Here is an 18,221-nt window from a genome sequence, read left to right on the forward strand (position 1 = left end):
GCTTTGGGTCCAAATATGATTTAATAATAATAATAATAGAATAAAGGGTTCATTGGTTAACGTGAAAAATATATATCTGATGATATACCTAATGAAAACACACATCTGATGGAGATTGGGAACTAAAGGATATAAGATTCTGTCTCTGCAAATAATATTTGTCTCACTGATAACCATCACGAGAGTGTGTGACAAAAACGAAATTGCTAAGAGATAGATTGGGACAAAGGAGATAAAGTAACTGCTCAATTAGGATCACTCATGGATCAAGGTAAGTGCCTATTCCTTCTTGATTGTATGATTGTGTGAGAATCATGATATGATAAAATCTATATGTGAACATTATTGTATGCGTTCATAATTGTATAATTGTACGTCTATTCATGTTTTAATTACACATTTGTCTTCACTGGAGTGAGGACATCAAACAATATTCTAACCAAAACGAATCAAATGAAAATTGTAGTATTACATTAGAACTTAAACGTAACAATTTTCTTTTTGTAAAAACACACTCTTATCTTAAATTATTTTATTGTTTTTTTCAAAGCTCAATTGATCTTATATGCGTCTCAAGACTCAATGAAGATTCAAATAAAAATAAATTCTAATTCTACATATAAGAATAAAAATGTTATGAAATTTATATGAGAAGTACGATATGCACACAATTGACATTACTCAAATTTTACATATTTAGATGCACATGTAAAAACAAGTTATTTAGTTCTACATGCAACTAGAAATGCAACCATTATTATTTTATCAAACTTATAAGATGATACATTTTTAAAAATAACCAACTTATTAGTAGGTTCCATCTAAGAAATTATCTAGAGGTTTTATTATTAGATTAATATACTTGGATTAGAAGTTGATACTACAAATTACTTGAATGAATTTTTAATTCGTACCTTCTAATTTATTTTATTTTATTAATATTTTTAATATTTTAAACATTTTTTATTTTTTAAAATATATTATTTGAAGTAGCATTTTATGATAATAATAGAGTTGGACCGATAAGTTTAGATGTTCCAATTAGTTTACAAGTACAACAAATTATTATTAATGGATAAGAATTCATTCGTTTTGAATGAACAAAGAAAAAGATGAATTATGTGTATGCAGTTATTAAGGGTGTTCATGAGTACCCTTAATAAATACATTAATATTTTATGTAGTAATTAAAAAATATATTAATGATGGGGAAATCATTTAATTTTTATTAACTAGAAACAAATATGCAATCCAAATTTAAAAAAAAAATAGAACTGTGCATTCTACAAGAAGTAAAAGTGGATTTAGCTAAATTATATATTATATTTAATAAATATAATAAATAGTATTATTGTGTGTTAAATACATATGTGATATTCATTATATCACATTTAATGTTTATAATGAATAACACTTATTTAATAATTTAATACATTAGTTGGTGTGTGATCTTGAAAATAATTAAATTTTATTAATAATAATAATAATAATTTGTGAATATATAAATTTACTTGAGAAGTGATATATATATATATATATATATATATATATATATATATTTGATAAATTAGATTGTGTTCATAAGAAGTTGTGTGTGAAGGAGAAGGGTGAATATCCATAACCACATTGTCAATGTTGAGAGCAATTTGTGGGGTGAGAGTGGGAGTGGCAACTCCAAAACATTGCCTTCTTCCCTCAATAATCTCATCATCCCTCAACATTCATACCCTCACACGTACCACTTTTTCCAGAACCTTCCGTTTCCACCCACCTTCAATTCCTCTTCCTCCCTTTCTGTCCCTCTTGCCTCCCAAAGCAGCAGGTACTCATTTTCTGCAACCCCTTAACGTTTTTCCCCTTAATTTTGTTTCTGATAACATTTGGGTTGGTGTCAACATTTCTTGTAATGTGGTAAAAAAGTTTTCTTAAAAAAATGCATTTTTTCATGAAAAAATCGAATTTTTAATGAAAAAATATAATTTTTCAGCTTCTTATGGCACTGGGAGTAGTGGTGCTGAAGGTGGTAGGCCAAGGGAACTATTGGTGCAACATTTGTTGGTCAAAGAAGATGACCAGAAGCTTCTGTTGGATCTTCAGCAAAAAATCTCTTCAGGTTAGTGACACTGAGGGAATTCAGTTATTTTCTCCTACCAATGTTAGGATTTGGAAGGTGTTTATTTCTAGTCCACGGCTTAGTTTTCGTGTGTTGTTTGTGTGTTCAGGGGAAGATTTGAGTGATCTTGCTGTGGAACATTCAGTTTGCCCATCCAAAGAAGAAGGAGGAATGCTTGGATGGGTAAAAAAGGGTCAAATGGTATGCTTTTGAGATTAGATTAAACCTTAGTTTTAGGGTTTCCCTGAATTTCCAACTTTTTTGTGCTTTGTTGGGAAGCGGTTTCAGTTGATTTCACCAGTGCCTTGTGTAATAGGATACGGATATAATTACCATAAAGTTTCTTTGGGTAGGTGATAAAGGGGGTGAATTAAATATGTTTTGGCCATATGGTTCTGGAAAGGAAGCAGATGGGGTAGCACTAATTTTACTTCAATAGTACAATTATGTGATTTCAAATTTGTGTGATGGTGAAAATGTGATAGGTTCCTGAATTTGAGGAAGCTGCGTTCAGTGCACCTTTACACAAAGTTGTAAGGTGTAAAACCAAATTTGGATGGCACCTGCTGCAGGTTTTATCTGAAAGGTATTAACAGGTTTATGCTTCTAAATTGGATGATTACATGTTTTTAATTTCTATAATTTTTTTAAAAGGATTTGACTTTGATGTCTGATGATGCAATTAGCCAGCAACAATCACTGGGGTCATGCTTGGAGGTGGTTGCTGTTAATTACATTGAGTGTTCTTATGCCTTGTAAATTTTCTTTTAACTGACAGGGAAGAATCAATTCTTCAAGACATTCAACCTCTTGAGCTGCATGGGAAAATTCAAGATCCCAGTTTTTTGGAGGAGGCACAGTTAATTGATGTTCGAGAGCCTGAAGAAGTGTATGCTTTGATTTTGTTCAAGTTTAATTAATTTTGAAATCCTTTAAATTAATATTGAGACCAAGTGGGTGGGTGGGTGGTTATAAATTGCTATGGCAATAAGCTTGAAAAAAAGAGAAAATATAGTGATATATAACTTCTTCAATTGAAAGTTTTGATAGCATTTCAACATTAATACCCTTTTTGACATCTCAAAGGGAACGAGAGGGTATACTTTTTGTTTGACTTCATGGATATCATTTAGTGTCCCTTACACTTGTTTGCATTTATTTTTCCTTTGTGCTGTAGTTTTGGGAATCATCCACCTTTCCTGCTTGTCTCTACTCTAGTTGCTGGTTTGGTTTTTTCTTCATTTAAATGACATTCTCATCATGCACAGGGCCAAAGCATCTTTGCCAGGATTTACTGTTCTTCCCCTCCAACAATTTGGAAGCTGGGGGCCTGAAATAACTACAAAATTTGACTCTCAAAAGGATATATACGTTATGGTAAGTGCAAATTTTCTTCCAAAAGATTAGAGGACCTTTGATCCTAATTATTACTGTTTTCTTACATGGCTTGATTATTGTTCTTCCCTGAATGATCTGTTCTTGTTGTGTATCCTCCTGTTCCTCCTTAATTGGTTTGGAGGTTGTAAGTTGATAAGAAATTGAAACTGCAATTTTTTTAATACGTTCCTGCTTTTGCAGTCTAAGTTTGATTATTAGAGGTCTTTCATTGGAGATTAACTTTGTTCAGTTAACATGTTGCTACAATGCACAAGAGGATTAACTTTGGATCTGATTTAGCATTGCTCTTTTCTTTGTGTTGATTTGTTCAATAACTTGACTTCTTCTGAACGCAGTGTCATCATGGCATGCGGTCATTACAGGTTGCCAAGTGGTTGCTGTCACAGGTAAAATAATTTTTTTCCTTTTCGCCATGCTTGTATGTTTGATTTGCTTCATCATCTGTTTATTTGTTGATATCACAGTGTAACTCACAATCCATGCACGAAATTAGTTCTATACTGTATGATTTTAGACATGCAATCTCCATCTGGTGCTTGCTGGATAGAGACTGCTTTAGACTGTTTACAACTGATGGAATAAAAAATTTCAACTTGATCAAAGGTGAAGGAAATATGAGGATGATTTGTGTACCATTTACTCACCTATATACGAATCTGAAAGTGGATTTAACTCATTTAGGAGTTGATTCTCATCTTCACAAGTGGCAATGAAGTTGTTTTGTACTACACATTTTCTGATACACTCATTTAAACTCACTCTACCACTGGATGAAATTCACCAAAAACTACTAAATTTTGAGTCTCTTTTCTTATTTAATGAATCTCACTCATGATTTTGTACTTTTTGATAAATTTAACCAACAATAAAGAGTGAGTTATGAGTGCATTAAAGATTGTGTTATTACCACTCCTCTATAGATTAATGAGCAAGATGTTAACATTATATGATAATGATAATGATTGTGATTTTCAATCTTTTTTCATTTCATTTAAATATAAGAAATGTATGAAGGAATTGTGAACTTTTCAGGGTTTTAGGAAAGTATACAATCTTTCTGGGGGAATCCATGCCTATGCTGTTCAGGTTGATCCATCAGTCCCCACATACTGATCACATTACCTTTAGGAATTGGAACTCTCTTAATATAGTCATGTAGTCATTTTGGATCAACACTTAGAGACTCCTTGTTTTCAATATTTAAGGTTACATATTTTGGATCAAGAGGTAGAGACTCTTTGTTTTCAATATTTAAGGTTACAATATCTAAGCAACTTTTTGAAATTTGTCATGACCAAATTTTCAAAGCACAACAAAATGGTTGATAAAAACTTTTTCTCTCATCATTAAAATTCTGGATGTTATTTGTGGTTAACCTTTTTCTTTCAAATAATTATAAATAATTTTTGTCCATTTTGTGTGTGCTTTAGTGTAACAAAGATTCAGATAGTTTAAACAAAACAAATTATTCTTAAACCATTATTCACCTAATAAATCTGTATAAAAAATGCATTAATTAATTAATTATAATAAAAGGATTAACAATAAACAACGGGTTGAGATGGTTTTAAAGAGAAAATTCAAAATGAGAGCGAGATTTAAGAGATGAGTTTATCTCTGTCTGGAGAATCCTATAAAAGTATATTAATAACCTTTTTTTTAACTGTTAAAATTAATGTATATAAGTTAAAAATAAATTTTTAAGAATTTAAAAATATGAAATAAATTTTATAAACTAATCAATAAATAAGTTAATTTTTTAAAATGTTTTGTTTTAAATTGAGTTAAAACACAAGAAAACTTATATGTAAACTACTCTGTCAAATCATTGAAACATGGAATCCACCTTGAAAAGTATAAATAGGAACTAAAGAGGTTACGATAGAATAATAGTCAGCCTTTTTAAATCTATTAAGAAGAATAGTATTTACATTTTTTTTAGTATGAAAACTACTTTTGATAAATATAAATGAAGAAATAAAATACAAATTAATGTTTTAATGAGTGATTGTTGTGCTTTTCAATTAAGGTTTTTTTTTTTATATCTTTTATACTAATTAGACTACAAATGATTAATAGAATAAAAAATTAAAAGAAAAACAAAGATAATTATGTTTGATCAGTTTCAGTCTCTAAGTGAGTATTTAGAAAAAAAAAATCTATTTCAATCAATTTTATTACTTCCAAAAAGAAATCTTTAACTTTCATAAAGAAGTGCCCAAATTAATCTAGAAAGACCCATTTGACTTAAGTTGGTCAAGATTTAGTATTTAATATAATTTAGAGATGCCTAAAAGTTTGAGTAAAAAATAATTGCAAATAATACACATGCCCACTTGGACAAAAATCTAGAAAAGTTATATAATGTAATGTATTTTTTATGACACTGATCATGAGTTTTACTTTGTTTTATGGTAAGATTAAATGAATGAGAGTGGTAAGAAAATGAGTTGGATTATTGTGAGTCGAGTCATAAACACATAATTTTGTGTATTTTTTAGGGTGACATAATTTATCTGTAAAAAGTGTAAAAATGGAAGTAAAAACAGAATGAGTAGTGTGATGAGGTGCATTTAGGTGGGTAAGTTATTGAGAGTGAAAGAGTTGTAAGGACTAAAACTGAAAAGAGACTTGTTTAGACTTGGAAAAGGGAAAGTATTAACTGAGTTGGTTGTGCCAGATGTTTTGACCTGTGTAACAGACCAAAATTCATTTTTATTCCCTCTTCCTAAAACTCCTCACAACCATTGTCTGAATAAAAACCTCACCCTTCCAAGGCAAAAGACACGCCAAAGACTCTTAATTTCCTGCCTCTAATTCTCTTCACCAACACCACCTTTTAACACCCTTTCAAATTTCCCCATATCTTTTTTTTAGACAATTTTTTTTTTCTCTTTCCCAACAAACAGACACTTCCCCTCATGCTAACACCTTCTCTCCAGAAAACAATCACAACATTATTTTTGAGCCCTCAAATCACACCACCTTGACCTATATCTACAAGTCATTTCCTTTCATTTCCCTCCACCCCTTTTGTTCCTGTTCTCCCTTCCATTCCACCATGGGCAACTGTTGCTCAGGTGGCACCAATGATTGTGACAACAAGGGAGAAACCAACCAAAACAACAACAATGATGAAGGGGGAACTGCAACCACCCCACCACAATCTAAGCCTAACCATCCTCCATCCAAGCAATCCAAGCCGGCCGCCATCGGCCCTGTGCTTGGAAAGCCAATGGAGGATGTGAGAAGTACTTACAGCATGGGGAAAGAGCTAGGGAGAGGCCAGTTTGGTGTCACACATCTGTGCACACACAAGAGCACAGGAAAGCAATATGCATGCAAAACCATTGCCAAGAGAAAGCTGGTTAACAAGGAGGACATAGAGGATGTGAAGAGGGAGGTGCAAATCATGCACCATCTCTCAGGGCAGCCCAACATTGTGGAGCTTGTCAATGTGTTTGAGGATAAACAATCTGTCCATTTGGTGATGGAGTTGTGTGCTGGGGGTGAGCTCTTTGATCGCATCATTGCCAAGGGACATTACACTGAACGTGCAGCAGCTTCCCTGTTGAGAACCATAGTGCAGATCGTCCACACGTGCCATTCCATGGGGGTCATTCATAGAGATCTTAAGCCTGAGAATTTCCTTCTCTTGAACAAGGATGAAAATGCACCTCTCAAGGCCACCGATTTCGGTCTCTCAGTTTTTTACAAGCAAGGTGAATAAGATCTCACCCTTCTCTCTTCTGGTTTTCATTCAATGTTTGTTTTGTTATTAGGTTTGATTTAATATAAGGAGAGATAATTTAATTTCTCTGGAAGAACATATGCATGGCCTGTTTTGTTTTAGGTTCATGAAAAAATTGGCTCTTCTGTTAGTTTTAAAATTCAACATGCATGTGACCTCTGTAACAATTGTTTCTGGGATATCTGAGATTACATCAGTCACATTTATTAGTAATTTCATGTAATATTAAGAATAGTGATAAAACCATAATTATGACTGTAATTTAAAACCTTTGTAACAATTGTGGATAAGAACTAGTACCAGCAGTGCCTCATTTTAATGGAACTTCTCTTTGGAAAGTTTTTTGCTAAACAATCACAATCTTGGAATTCAAAAGCAGCATAGTTTAACATGGAATTCATCCCTTTTTTTACAGGAGAGATGTTTAAGGACCTTGTTGGAAGCGCATATTACATTGCACCTGAGGTCTTGAAGAGGAAATATGGTCCAGAAGTTGACATTTGGAGTATTGGTGTCATGCTATACATTCTTCTATCTGGTGTTCCTCCATTTTGGGCAGGTTATAATTCGTTCAGCAAAATCTTAAAGCTACCTCTAGATAACAAAGAAATCTTTTCCTTCCTATAAATTTGACATTGAAACCAAAACATGCTTTTGACAGAAACCGAAAATGGAATATTCCATGCAATCCTACGAGCTCATATTGACTTCACAAGTGATCCATGGCCATCAATTTCGCCGGCAGCAAAAGATCTCGTCAGGAAAATGTTGAATGCGGATCCCAGACAGAGGCTGACAGCGTACGAGGTTTTGAGTAAGTGAAACACCAAACTTGAATTTCACGACAAATTAATTGTTTACAAATTAATTTTACTCAAGCCTCAACAGATTAGTTCAATGCAATTCTGATACAGCATTTCTAATGTGAAAAACAGATCACCCATGGATCAAGGAGGATGGAGAAGCACCAGATACACCACTTGACAACGCAGTACTGAATAGGCTCAAGCAGTTCAGAGCAATGAACGAATTCAAGAAAGTTGCTCTAAGGGTAATTCTATTTTGTTAGTAAATCAATCAATGATTTAGTTAGAGATGGCAAAAACAAACTACTTGGCATGGCCTGTAAATTCAACTGATTCGCATATGAATATGAATTATAGGTCATCGCGGGCTGCCTATCAGAGGAAGAAATCATGGGGTTGAAGCAGATGTTCAAGGGGATGGACACTGACAACAGCGGCACCATTACAATTGAAGAGCTCAAACAAGGGCTTGCAAAACAAGGGACCAAGCTAACAGAACAGGAAGTGAAGCAATTAATGGAAGCTGTAAGTTCTCTCTCCTCTTCTAAGTACTGCATCAGAAAAATGTTTCCCAGCAGTCATTTCTCTAATGCCATTACTTGTGTTTTTCTTCTGCATATTACAGGCAGATGCCGATGGCAATGGAACCATTGATTACGATGAATTCATCACAGCAACAATGCACATGAACCGAATGAACAAAGAAGATCATCTTTATACTGCTTTCCAATACTTCGACAAAGATAACAGCGGGTAAAGACAAAAAAATATCAACTGGACTTGAATATGTATCAGTCATCACCCCTTCAGAAATTGATTGGTATTAAACGTTCTAATCTCCTTTCTTTGTCATAATCAGGTACATTACCATCGAAGAACTAGAACAGGCTCTCCATGAGTTTAACATGCACGATGGTAGGGACATCAAGGATATCATTTCAGAAGTTGATGCAGATAATGTAAGTCCTTTACTCAATGAATTAAATATACTAATAAATATAACTTTAAATGAAAACTCAGACACAATTATGTGGTTTCTAATAAATTTCAATCTATAATAGTGACTTCTAGAGAATGTTACTAGCACTTCTATAGTTCCAATTCAAATAACTTTCTATCACATATGTGGTTAACAAGATCCGAATCATGATTAAGAAATTTATGAAAAACTTGTCATTGTAGGATGGCCGGATTAACTATGATGAATTTGCTGCAATGATGAACAAAGGAAACCTAGAAGTTAACACCAAGAAGAGGCGTGATTCAACCTTATATTAGTTGGGATTAAACAAATATTTGACATCAAGGTCACTTCAAGCCATGTGTCATTGGCTGGTGGTGTTATAAGTGAAATATCAAGGAGAGTGTTGTTGTGCATGATTGGTGTTTGGTTGGGACTAGGGATATACGTGGGGAATGGGACAAGGTGGAAAACAAACAAAATTTGAGGGGGAAAAGAAGTTGAATCAACCATTGAGAAATGTGAATATATATATAATGTGTGTCCTCGGGCGCCCAGGGGTTGATTGGTTTTCTCTTTCAGTGAAAAATTGTAACAAATCTTGTATTGCTTCTCACTTAGGAATCAAATAAAAAAGGATTTTAAATTATGTATTGATTCCTTTTCAACACTAGTTCAAATACATTCTTTGGAAAGATTCTACATTTGAATACCCTTTCAATCAAACAGATAGAAACATTATAAGGTTTCCACTCTAGAAATTAATGCTGAATTCAACTATCTTTTGAGATTCAGATTTATATAAAAGAAATTAACAGTAATCTATAATACATTATAGAGTTCAACACACAAAATGACTCTTACACAAACACACGATCACACTATAAGTGAGTTTGAATTAAGATAGAGCAATTCAAGGCACCATTAACTTCAGCAATTTTCAAGTCCACAGTCCTTATGGAACGGCATAATAATTTCGGAGACATGACTTTTAAGAATAAATCAGAGATAAATAACAAGACACAATAAGGTAAATAAGAACCATTACATTGAATCCAAGGTTTGAAGATTTTCATTTGATTAACTGGTCAATTTAAAACCCATCCGTTTCCAATAAATGCTAGAAAACAAGGTAATATGACAGCACAAAACAAAAATTAGACGTTTTCATGAAGGTACAAAAGTTGCACTCGTAAGAAAAATCTTCTATTAAAAACACTATTCCTTCACAATAAAGGGACACAATCTGATTAAAAAATTTGGACAAAATGCACCAAATCATAAATAAATTAAGATGAAATAAAAAATGCAGGACCATGAAAAATCGTTAGGACATTTTTGGCAAACATATAATGTGCAGAATCAAGGATTAACAAAATAGGTACATGAAAGATCTCCAGATGCCAACTTCAAACCAAATGAATTCAATTCAGATTGGGAAAGACAGAAGGAAACCCTCAAGGAACCTCATACAGTTGACTTGCAAAAACAAATTTCATTTATTCTAATTCAATACACAGAAGGCACAAACACAGAAAATATCCTAAATTTACCAAAGAAAAAGAAGGCCTTCAAAAAACAGGGAGCAACGATCTTCACGTCCCCCACTTCAAACTTTCAAAAGTACAAAAGAAATAAACCTTTCATGCCCTCTTTCTAGGTAACTCTATCACTCTGACAGAAAGAATAAAGCATTACCTAAGCTTTCCACTCGTGAAACTAATGCTGCACCCAGCTGCACACCGAGAATCAGGAGTAAAACAAAGGAAATTAACGCCAATTCAACTCACTACAATACGGCGCAACGAGAAATTCACTCAACGTCCGAATCACGCTTGAAAGAACACTATCGCGATTAAATTTAACCATTCATACTATTCAATAACAACTTAAGCATCCACAATTACTCGAACAACGACACAATTACACTATAGATGCATATACAGAGAGCTTTCCTCAAAAACCCTAACTGTTAAACAACCAGAAGATTTCCGATGAATTTATATTTCGTTTCTTTCATTCCAACAGTAACACTCATTTCATCGTAAACATTAACAATCACTCATACTTACTCCAATAACAATACATTAAACCGCCAACACAGTCTCGAAAACCCTAACTAGCAAACCCTGGGATTTAGCGAGAACGAGCTATTTACTTATCTTTGGTGGAGACGCCGTACTTTTCCTGCATACGCGCAATCTCGTCCTCCTTCTTCTTCTGATCGAACTTCTTGCTCATCTTCGCTTGCTGATAATACAGCACGATAAGGTAGCGATTCGCCACATTGAAGCCGGAGAGGTGATCGACAGCGGTTTTGGCATCGTAGATGTCCTCGTAGACGACGAAGGCCGTTCCGCGCGTGTCCTTGTTAGTGCCAATGCGGATCTGGCGAATCGCGCCGTATTTGCCGAAGATATCGTACATCTCCTCGCTCGTTATGTTGAAGGGAAGGTTGCGCACGTACAGGACGCGGTTTACCTCCGGCGGCAGCCGCGTGTTTCCCTTCCGGAGACTGATCGCCGCCATCGACGCTCTTTGGAAGCAAGGAAAAAGTGAGGAGAAATTTAGAGAGCGAAGAAGAGAAAGAGAAAGAAGAAGAAAGATAGATACCTATTGCTCGTGGGTCTTTTACTTTCTTTTCACAAGAGATTTATTTACTCCGCTTTGTTTCAGTTTTATTGTTAATATTATAATAATAAAAAATTGAAGAAAGAGATAATAAATACGATTTTATGAATAAAATTAAAAATCGTATTTCTGCATATTATTTTAAATTTATATTAATAATAAAAATTAAATAATATTATCTATAATTATAATAATACTATAATATTTTAAACATTGCTATAATAAGAATATTATTAATAATGATATTATTATTTTTTACAATAATAATTTTTTAATATTATTATTATTATTACCATAAACTAATTATTATCATGATATTATTATAATTAAATATTCTTCTTCTTATTATTATTATAAAATTGAAGTAGTATAAGATGTAGTCTGTAAACTTTATTAATAAAATTGAAGTCGCAATTTTATTTATACAAAATATAACTTCACTTTAATGAGATATAATTTCTTTACAAATATTTGTATTAGTTTTAATTCTTTTAATTTCTCCCATCATTAATATTTTTATTCTTAAATTTGTATGGGCTATACAAGCAAATAGTTACAGTAAGGTTCCAATGATCTTTATATACAAAATTAGATTTTTCAAAAGTCTAAGTCATTAATGAATTATAATTTCTATTTATTGAATTAAAAAATGACTCAATGGTATTTTTGTAAGGAGACTAATTTATGAAAAATATATTTTACATTAGTTTTTATATAAAAAAGATACCGACTCAAACGTGTAGTTTGATTCTTAAAAAAACTAGCACAAGCATGTGGTTACATGCTAAATTAAATGGAGTAATTTTTATATTCCAATGTTTCTTACAATACATTATTAATAACTAAAAAAAACCTTCTGTCATAATTATTTATTAGGGATCTACAATATATTTATATACGTACAATATTTCTTATTTATTATGAATTTAAAATATAAGACAATTTATATATTCAAAACATTTATTTATTAAGTAGAAAGCACAAGAAAAAACATTTACATACTTTTTTTAAGACAAACTAAAACATTTATATACTTATTAAAAGCTGAGGACATAGCAAAAGTTATCTTTGCAAGTTTGCTATTTCTTTTTTAATTTACATATTTTTTTTTGAAAAATGTGTAAAAATAACTTTCTTCACACAAAATAGTCTAAATTTAGATAATATGATGTTCTAATTTTCAAAATGTAATAACATAAAAAAAATAATAAGTGGACAACCACGCTTTTTTGTCCTACTTTAACTCTGATTACAACACATTATATCAACAAACACTCAAATTTTCTTAACCCTTTTTTTAAACTTTATATTTTGAGTAATAAGTGTAACAAAATGTCTATTTTATCATAGTTTTTTTATAGTTAAATACCCCACAAGAAGATCATTTAGACATTTTCCAGTTATACTTTGTAAAAGTATTAATTACTGAAAATTTATTTTGTACAATAGTGGTAGCCCTATATTCTTAGGGCCCCTCACCTCTCCACTCGGCCATGGAACGAAATGAGGTAGTTTTAACCTTAAAACATGCGCAAATTCTTCAATCATGGTAGAACTTAAGCATCAAATATATGGTATAGAAAAAGAATTTGTGATTTTGTGTGTAATTAAACTATGTAGTTCCATTTATCAGTTTAGTACTTGTAAAAAAGTTAGATGTTCATGGTAATTAATAAATGATTAATCACATTATGAGCATTGATCAAAGTGTTAACTAATTGATACAGGTTTAAAATGAAATCTTGAATTGTTTTTCTAAGTAAATTTTACTCGAGTGTATGTCATAAAATGAGGAACAATAACAATGACGGATACAATTTATGCAGAAAAATGTTGCTATGATATCTGTGCCTAAGTTTGGAGGGTGGGACCAAGAAGCACCAGGAGCTACTAACTATTCAATGGTGTTCACCCAAGTTCGTCAAAACAAAAAACATAAAAAAACCAGCTTGTCTAAAATTAAACGTAAAAGTCTTGGAAATGAAAGGGAGATTGTTAATGCCAAAAATGGTCAAGCTCCTTTTCATAATGCTTATGCCCATGAAGATTTTCTGGTGAGTTACAAAATTGTATTTCTTCAAATTTCATGCTAGGAGTTTCAACTTATTACAACAAAGTAACTTTGTTTGAGTCATTTATTTCCTTTATCGAATACACATAAATCAATGATTGTGAAAAGCGACATGCATAGTAATTTATGTTTGATACGTATGATGTATATTGAAATTGTACAATTTCTAATTGGTTTGTGTTGATTATGATAATGCAGAGGAAAAAAAGGATCATCACCTACATAAATTGTTGTATTAGGCCTACAATAGCCATTCCTTGAGGTTCAAATCAATGGCACTTTATTAAAGCATTAGAGATCCAGACTTGTAAATTAAGTATGTAGATGAGAAGAGTTAAATGAAAATTTCAAACTTTCACAATCTCCCTTTGTTAAATATTGTAAATATTTTATTAAAGTAATTTTATGTTTTATTGTGAGAGTTTTAGAGAATAAACAATGTACATTACATGAATGAAAAATATGCATTGTCTTTTTCAATAAATATATTATTTTTACTAGAAATAGATTAGGAGAGTTCTGAGGTGGAAAAGAAAAGAATTCTCTATGAATCGAGTTTTGTGGTGTTGACGGATCACAATGAGAGAGAGAGAAAGAGGTTGACGTGCAAAAGATTTTTTGACCCCCAAGTCACTAAGAATATAAAATATTTGTTAATATAAGAGAATACATAGAGTTCAATATATAATTCCTAATAGAGTCAATCACCTATTTATAGGTCTTCTTGAACTTAGACCATTAAGAATCATTAAATAGTATTACAAGATAATTTTTTTATGATAATAACCTATAACCGCTGCAATATGATTTATGTATCTTAAATATAATATTAAATGAGTAGTTATTGGTTTGAATGTATCTAATTATAATTGGGGGCATATACATAAGTTTCCCAACTCGAAATCCGAGAAGATTTGCAGGTGGATCAATTTAAAGTATGAATGAGTTTGATTTGGACTCGTTTGGGTTTAGCGTATGTCAATCATTGATTTTGATTTTGAATAATGTTTGTTAATTATTTTGAATGATTGTTTGAACTTGGACAACAAAGAACTTGACTAATTGAAGTTTAAGAATTTTTTTCAATGTTTGTTTGAATTCGGGTATGCATTTGTTTGATATAACCTTGTCGATGTTTGTGTTTGAATTTGTATATGTACTTCATTGTGCAATTTTGATACTTTTTTTTATTGATGTTCGTTTTTGAACTTGGGTATGTACTTGATTGTACAAGTTTGGTATAACTTTGACGATGTTTGTGTTTAAACTCAGATATGTACTTGATCCTACAAGTTTGATACTTATTTGTTAATGTTCGTGTTTGAACTCAGATATGTACTTGATTGTACAAGTGTGGTATAAATTTTTCGATGTTCGTGATTGAACTTGGATATGTACTTGATTGTACAATTTTGATATTTCTTTATTGATGTTTGTGTTTGAACTTGGGTATGTACTTGATTGTACAAGTTTGATATAATTTTTTCGATGTTCGTGTTTGAACTTGGATATGTAGTTGATTGTACAAGTTTGATACTTCGTTATTGAAGTTTGTGTTTGAACTTGTGTATGTACTTGATTGTACAAGTTTGAAATAACTTGATAAAGAGCACAATGTAGAAAGTGACAATTTATTTCTAGAATATGCCTCGTTAAAACCTTACTTGAAAAAACCCTCCATAAAAAAAACTCAAGTTAAGGAAAAAAAGTACATTATTTTGTTCAACTATAATACATCTTTAGGTGGGTTGCATTCCATATCCTTGGTATCATTTTCTCATACAGTTCTTCAAGTTTGCATGCTTCATTTTGTAGTGAGTCGATGACTCGGTATGCTCTGTCCCAGTTTGGTGCTAATTTGCCTTTTATCTCTTTGGGTCTCGCCTAGTTTTCGCAAAACCATATTTCCTCTATGAAATAGGAGTTCTCTGACACGCATATAATAACATCAAGTCGTTTTGTTTTTCGCAAATTCTTCTCTTATTTGGGTTTTTACTCTTATTTCATGTATAAAGTCTAGGTAGACACTCAAACTATTCTCGTTGTGATCTTTTTCAAATATTTTTCATCGCCATGATGTTTCGCAAAGTTCTACAAGTATCATGGACGATTGGGGGTACAATGATATCCCCACGATATGCCAAGTATTTCTTTTGTCCATAAACCTTTGGCATTGTTGAGCTTCTTTTTCAATTCTCAAACATAATAATTTTAGCTACTTTTCCTTCACCATTTGTTTGTGGATGTTCGACCGAAGACACTAAGTGTTTTACTCCAAGTTGTTGTAAGAATTTCTCAAACCCCTGTAAATCAATTGTCTCTCATTATCAATGATGATCGAGCTCGGCAAACCATGTCTGCATATGACATTTTTTCATAAGAGCACTTGTTGGAATGTAATTGTTGCTAAGGGTTTAACTTCTATTCACTTAGTGAAGTAATTTATAACCACACTGAGGAACTTTACCTGTCCTTTTGCTAGTGGAAATTGGTAGAGTATATAATTCCCCATGTTACGAAGGGCCACAAAGATGAAATTACATGCATTTCTTTAGGTGGTAAGGTTTTGATAGGACCATACAAAAAAATTACAAAAAAGTTTAACAGTAAAAAGAAGAGTCAACCCTCCCATGACGAGACGAGTTACTATTTCCAGCCCGCCTCGCTTTTGGCGAGCCAATGGTGGGTCGGGATGACCTGTTTTGCCACCCTTAACTTTTTGCATTTGTGACATTTTTATACAAAAAGGCGAGCATATTTTCAAAATGTTGGTCAATAGTAACATGCTCTCAGCACTTGGTGGGCCAGACTATGAGCTCCCAAATTCATTACAAATATGCCTCTATGTAGCTCAACTAAGATGTATGATGCTTGGCTATAATCCATAAATTAAGTAGAGGTGATGAAAATCTTCTTTGAAAAGCTCACCATTGTGGATGACATAAAAAGTTGATTGCCTTTGTATTTTCTTTGTGTCTAATACGTCATTGGGTAAGATATCATGCTCGAGGTAATTAATAATGGGTGTCATCCAATTTGTCTTGCTTGGTTGTATTTGTAGGACATCCTCATGATCCCAACTCGAGGTATTAAGGGTCGCTTGTATGAGTGTCCGATGTTGCCCAACTTTCCTTGTACTTGCAAGTTTAGAAATGACACATGCTTAGTCATTTTGCTCTCTTGGTATATGATCAATCTCAAACTTATCAAATATTTGTATGAGATTTTTGGCTATGTGGTAATATTTCTACAATAATGGTTCAGTGACCTAGTATTCCCTTTTTATTTGACACGTGATTAGTTGGGAATCCCTCTTGCACTTTAATTATTTGACCTTGAACTCTTTGGCGAGTTTTAGTCTTGCAATCAATGCTTCATATTCTACTTGGTTATTGGATGTTTCAAAAGTGAATCGAACTGCTTGTTCGAGGACCATGTCCTTGAGTCCTTCCAAAATGACTTCAGTCTCGCTACTTTTTTGTTTCACGAACCATCTATACTGAGTAGCCACTAGTCATGTTTATCCCTAAGTCATGGTAACTTGACCAGGAAATCAATCAAGAACTATGATTTCATGGCTCATCGACTTTCGAATTTTATTAGAAATTGAAATAACTCAATTGATCACACAGTCACCTAACCTGCTAGCTCGAGTTTTTGAAGGATTTGTTTAATGGGGTAGTCCATTTTGATGGTGACATCAGAGCTTCGAAAATAATGTCTTAGTCGCCGAGTTGAGAAAAGGAGGGTCAGTATGAGCTTTTTTATTACTTGATATTGGTTTTGGGTAGGTTGGAGTGTTTAAATTGTGAACTATACATGGTTTTGTTTGTTCTATTCTTCATGTACAAGGACCAAACTTAAGGTCGTTTTATATATAGATGAGTACATGAAAATAGTGGCATGTGGGAATGGACTTGCAAGTACTGGTAAGGAGGATATAACTTTTTTCATATCATAGAATATATTCTCACATTTTTTTGCTCCACTCAAACTTCTGTTTTACTTTAAGGAGTTTGAAAAAGGGTCTTTCTTTTTCAGCTAGTTTGTGAATGAATCTTGATAGTGCCACCAATTTGTCGTTAAGGCGTTGGACTTCTTTTATAATGCTTGGAATCCTCAAACTTAGTATGACCTCACACTTATTAGGGTTAACTTCTATTTCTCTTTGGATGATCATGAACCCAAGGAACTTATCACCTTCCATGACAAAAAAACATTTCTCTGGGTTCAGATGCATGTTATTCTCCCTAACCATTTTGATTTTGATGAGTTATTTAACTGTTTGGTATGAGTTTGCAAAAAATTCGAAAAAGACATTACCCGAAATTAAAATCAAAGGTGGCATGTTCATAGTAATTTTAATTTTCATTTTAATATAACGTATGTCTTATGTCAATATTTCTACTTACAAAGATATACATAGTTGTAAATATCAGGTAATAAACACAATATCATATAAATGTTATCACATATAACACAATGCAATT

General features: G+C 32.4%; 4 protein-coding genes across 4 annotated transcripts; 3 read left to right on the forward strand and 1 right to left on the reverse strand.

Moving 5' to 3' along the window:
- The first annotated feature begins 1,564 nt into the window (after window positions 1–1,564).
- LOC137825566 (rhodanese-like/PpiC domain-containing protein 12, chloroplastic) lies at window positions 1,565–4,735 on the forward strand. The gene is made up of 8 exons (XM_068631260.1): window positions 1,565–1,822; window positions 1,988–2,113; window positions 2,223–2,314; window positions 2,599–2,699; window positions 2,892–3,002; window positions 3,382–3,490; window positions 3,847–3,897; window positions 4,544–4,735. Exons 1-8 carry the CDS (start codon window positions 1,633–1,635, stop codon window positions 4,622–4,624), a joined length of 861 nt encoding a protein of 286 aa, XP_068487361.1. The 5' UTR covers window positions 1,565–1,632; the 3' UTR covers window positions 4,625–4,735.
- Window positions 4,736–6,361: 1,626 nt separating this feature from the next.
- LOC137825565 (calcium-dependent protein kinase 17-like) lies at window positions 6,362–9,678 on the forward strand. The gene is made up of 8 exons (XM_068631259.1): window positions 6,362–7,233; window positions 7,678–7,821; window positions 7,924–8,076; window positions 8,198–8,313; window positions 8,426–8,593; window positions 8,694–8,821; window positions 8,928–9,027; window positions 9,251–9,678. The coding sequence occupies exons 1-8, from the start codon at window positions 6,573–6,575 to the stop codon at window positions 9,344–9,346; spliced, it is 1,566 nt and encodes a 521-aa protein (XP_068487360.1). The 5' UTR covers window positions 6,362–6,572; the 3' UTR covers window positions 9,347–9,678.
- Window positions 9,679–10,884: 1,206 nt separating this feature from the next.
- LOC137825567 (splicing factor 3B subunit 6-like protein) lies at window positions 10,885–11,693 on the reverse strand. Its single transcript, XM_068631261.1, has 2 exons — window positions 11,643–11,693; window positions 10,885–11,565 (listed from the first exon to the last, which is right to left on the reverse strand). The coding sequence occupies exon 2, from the start codon at window positions 11,556–11,558 to the stop codon at window positions 11,184–11,186; it is 375 nt and encodes a 124-aa protein (XP_068487362.1). The 5' UTR covers window positions 11,559–11,565; window positions 11,643–11,693; the 3' UTR covers window positions 10,885–11,183.
- Window positions 11,694–13,071: 1,378 nt separating this feature from the next.
- On the forward strand, window positions 13,072–14,096 carry LOC137825669 (uncharacterized). The gene is made up of 3 exons (XM_068631399.1): window positions 13,072–13,168; window positions 13,487–13,714; window positions 13,930–14,096. The coding sequence occupies exons 1-3, from the start codon at window positions 13,154–13,156 to the stop codon at window positions 13,990–13,992; spliced, it is 306 nt and encodes a 101-aa protein (XP_068487500.1). The 5' UTR covers window positions 13,072–13,153; the 3' UTR covers window positions 13,993–14,096.
- Window positions 14,097–18,221: the final 4,125 nt, after the last annotated feature.

Source organism: Phaseolus vulgaris, chromosome 8, assembly GCF_000499845.2.
Source record: "Phaseolus vulgaris cultivar G19833 chromosome 8, P. vulgaris v2.0, whole genome shotgun sequence".
Taxonomy (NCBI): Eukaryota; Viridiplantae; Streptophyta; class Magnoliopsida; order Fabales; family Fabaceae; genus Phaseolus; species Phaseolus vulgaris.

Excerpts from the sequence above, each read along its gene's own strand:
- LOC137825566 (XM_068631260.1), top strand. The coding sequence starts at position 1,633 with ATGTTGAGAGCAATTTGTGGGGTGAGAGTGGGAGTGGCAACTCCAAAA. Across the intron at positions 3,003-3,381 it reads GTTCGAGAGCCTGAAGAAGT|GGCCAAAGCATCTTTGCCAG; the intron begins GTATGCTTTGAT and ends CATCATGCACAG. Across the intron at positions 3,898-4,543 it reads CCAAGTGGTTGCTGTCACAG|GGTTTTAGGAAAGTATACAA; the intron begins GTAAAATAATTT and ends TGAACTTTTCAG.
- LOC137825565 (XM_068631259.1), top strand. The coding sequence starts at position 6,573 with ATGGGCAACTGTTGCTCAGGTGGCACCAATGATTGTGACAACAAGGGA. Across the intron at positions 8,077-8,197 it reads GACAGCGTACGAGGTTTTGA|ATCACCCATGGATCAAGGAG; the intron begins GTAAGTGAAACA and ends TGTGAAAAACAG. Across the intron at positions 9,028-9,250 it reads CAGAAGTTGATGCAGATAAT|GATGGCCGGATTAACTATGA; the intron begins GTAAGTCCTTTA and ends TTGTCATTGTAG.
- LOC137825567 (XM_068631261.1), bottom strand. The coding sequence starts at position 11,558 with ATGGCGGCGATCAGTCTCCGGAAGGGAAACACGCGGCTGCCGCCGGAG.
- LOC137825669 (XM_068631399.1), top strand. Across the intron at positions 13,715-13,929 it reads ATGCCCATGAAGATTTTCTG|AGGAAAAAAAGGATCATCAC; the intron begins GTGAGTTACAAA and ends ATGATAATGCAG.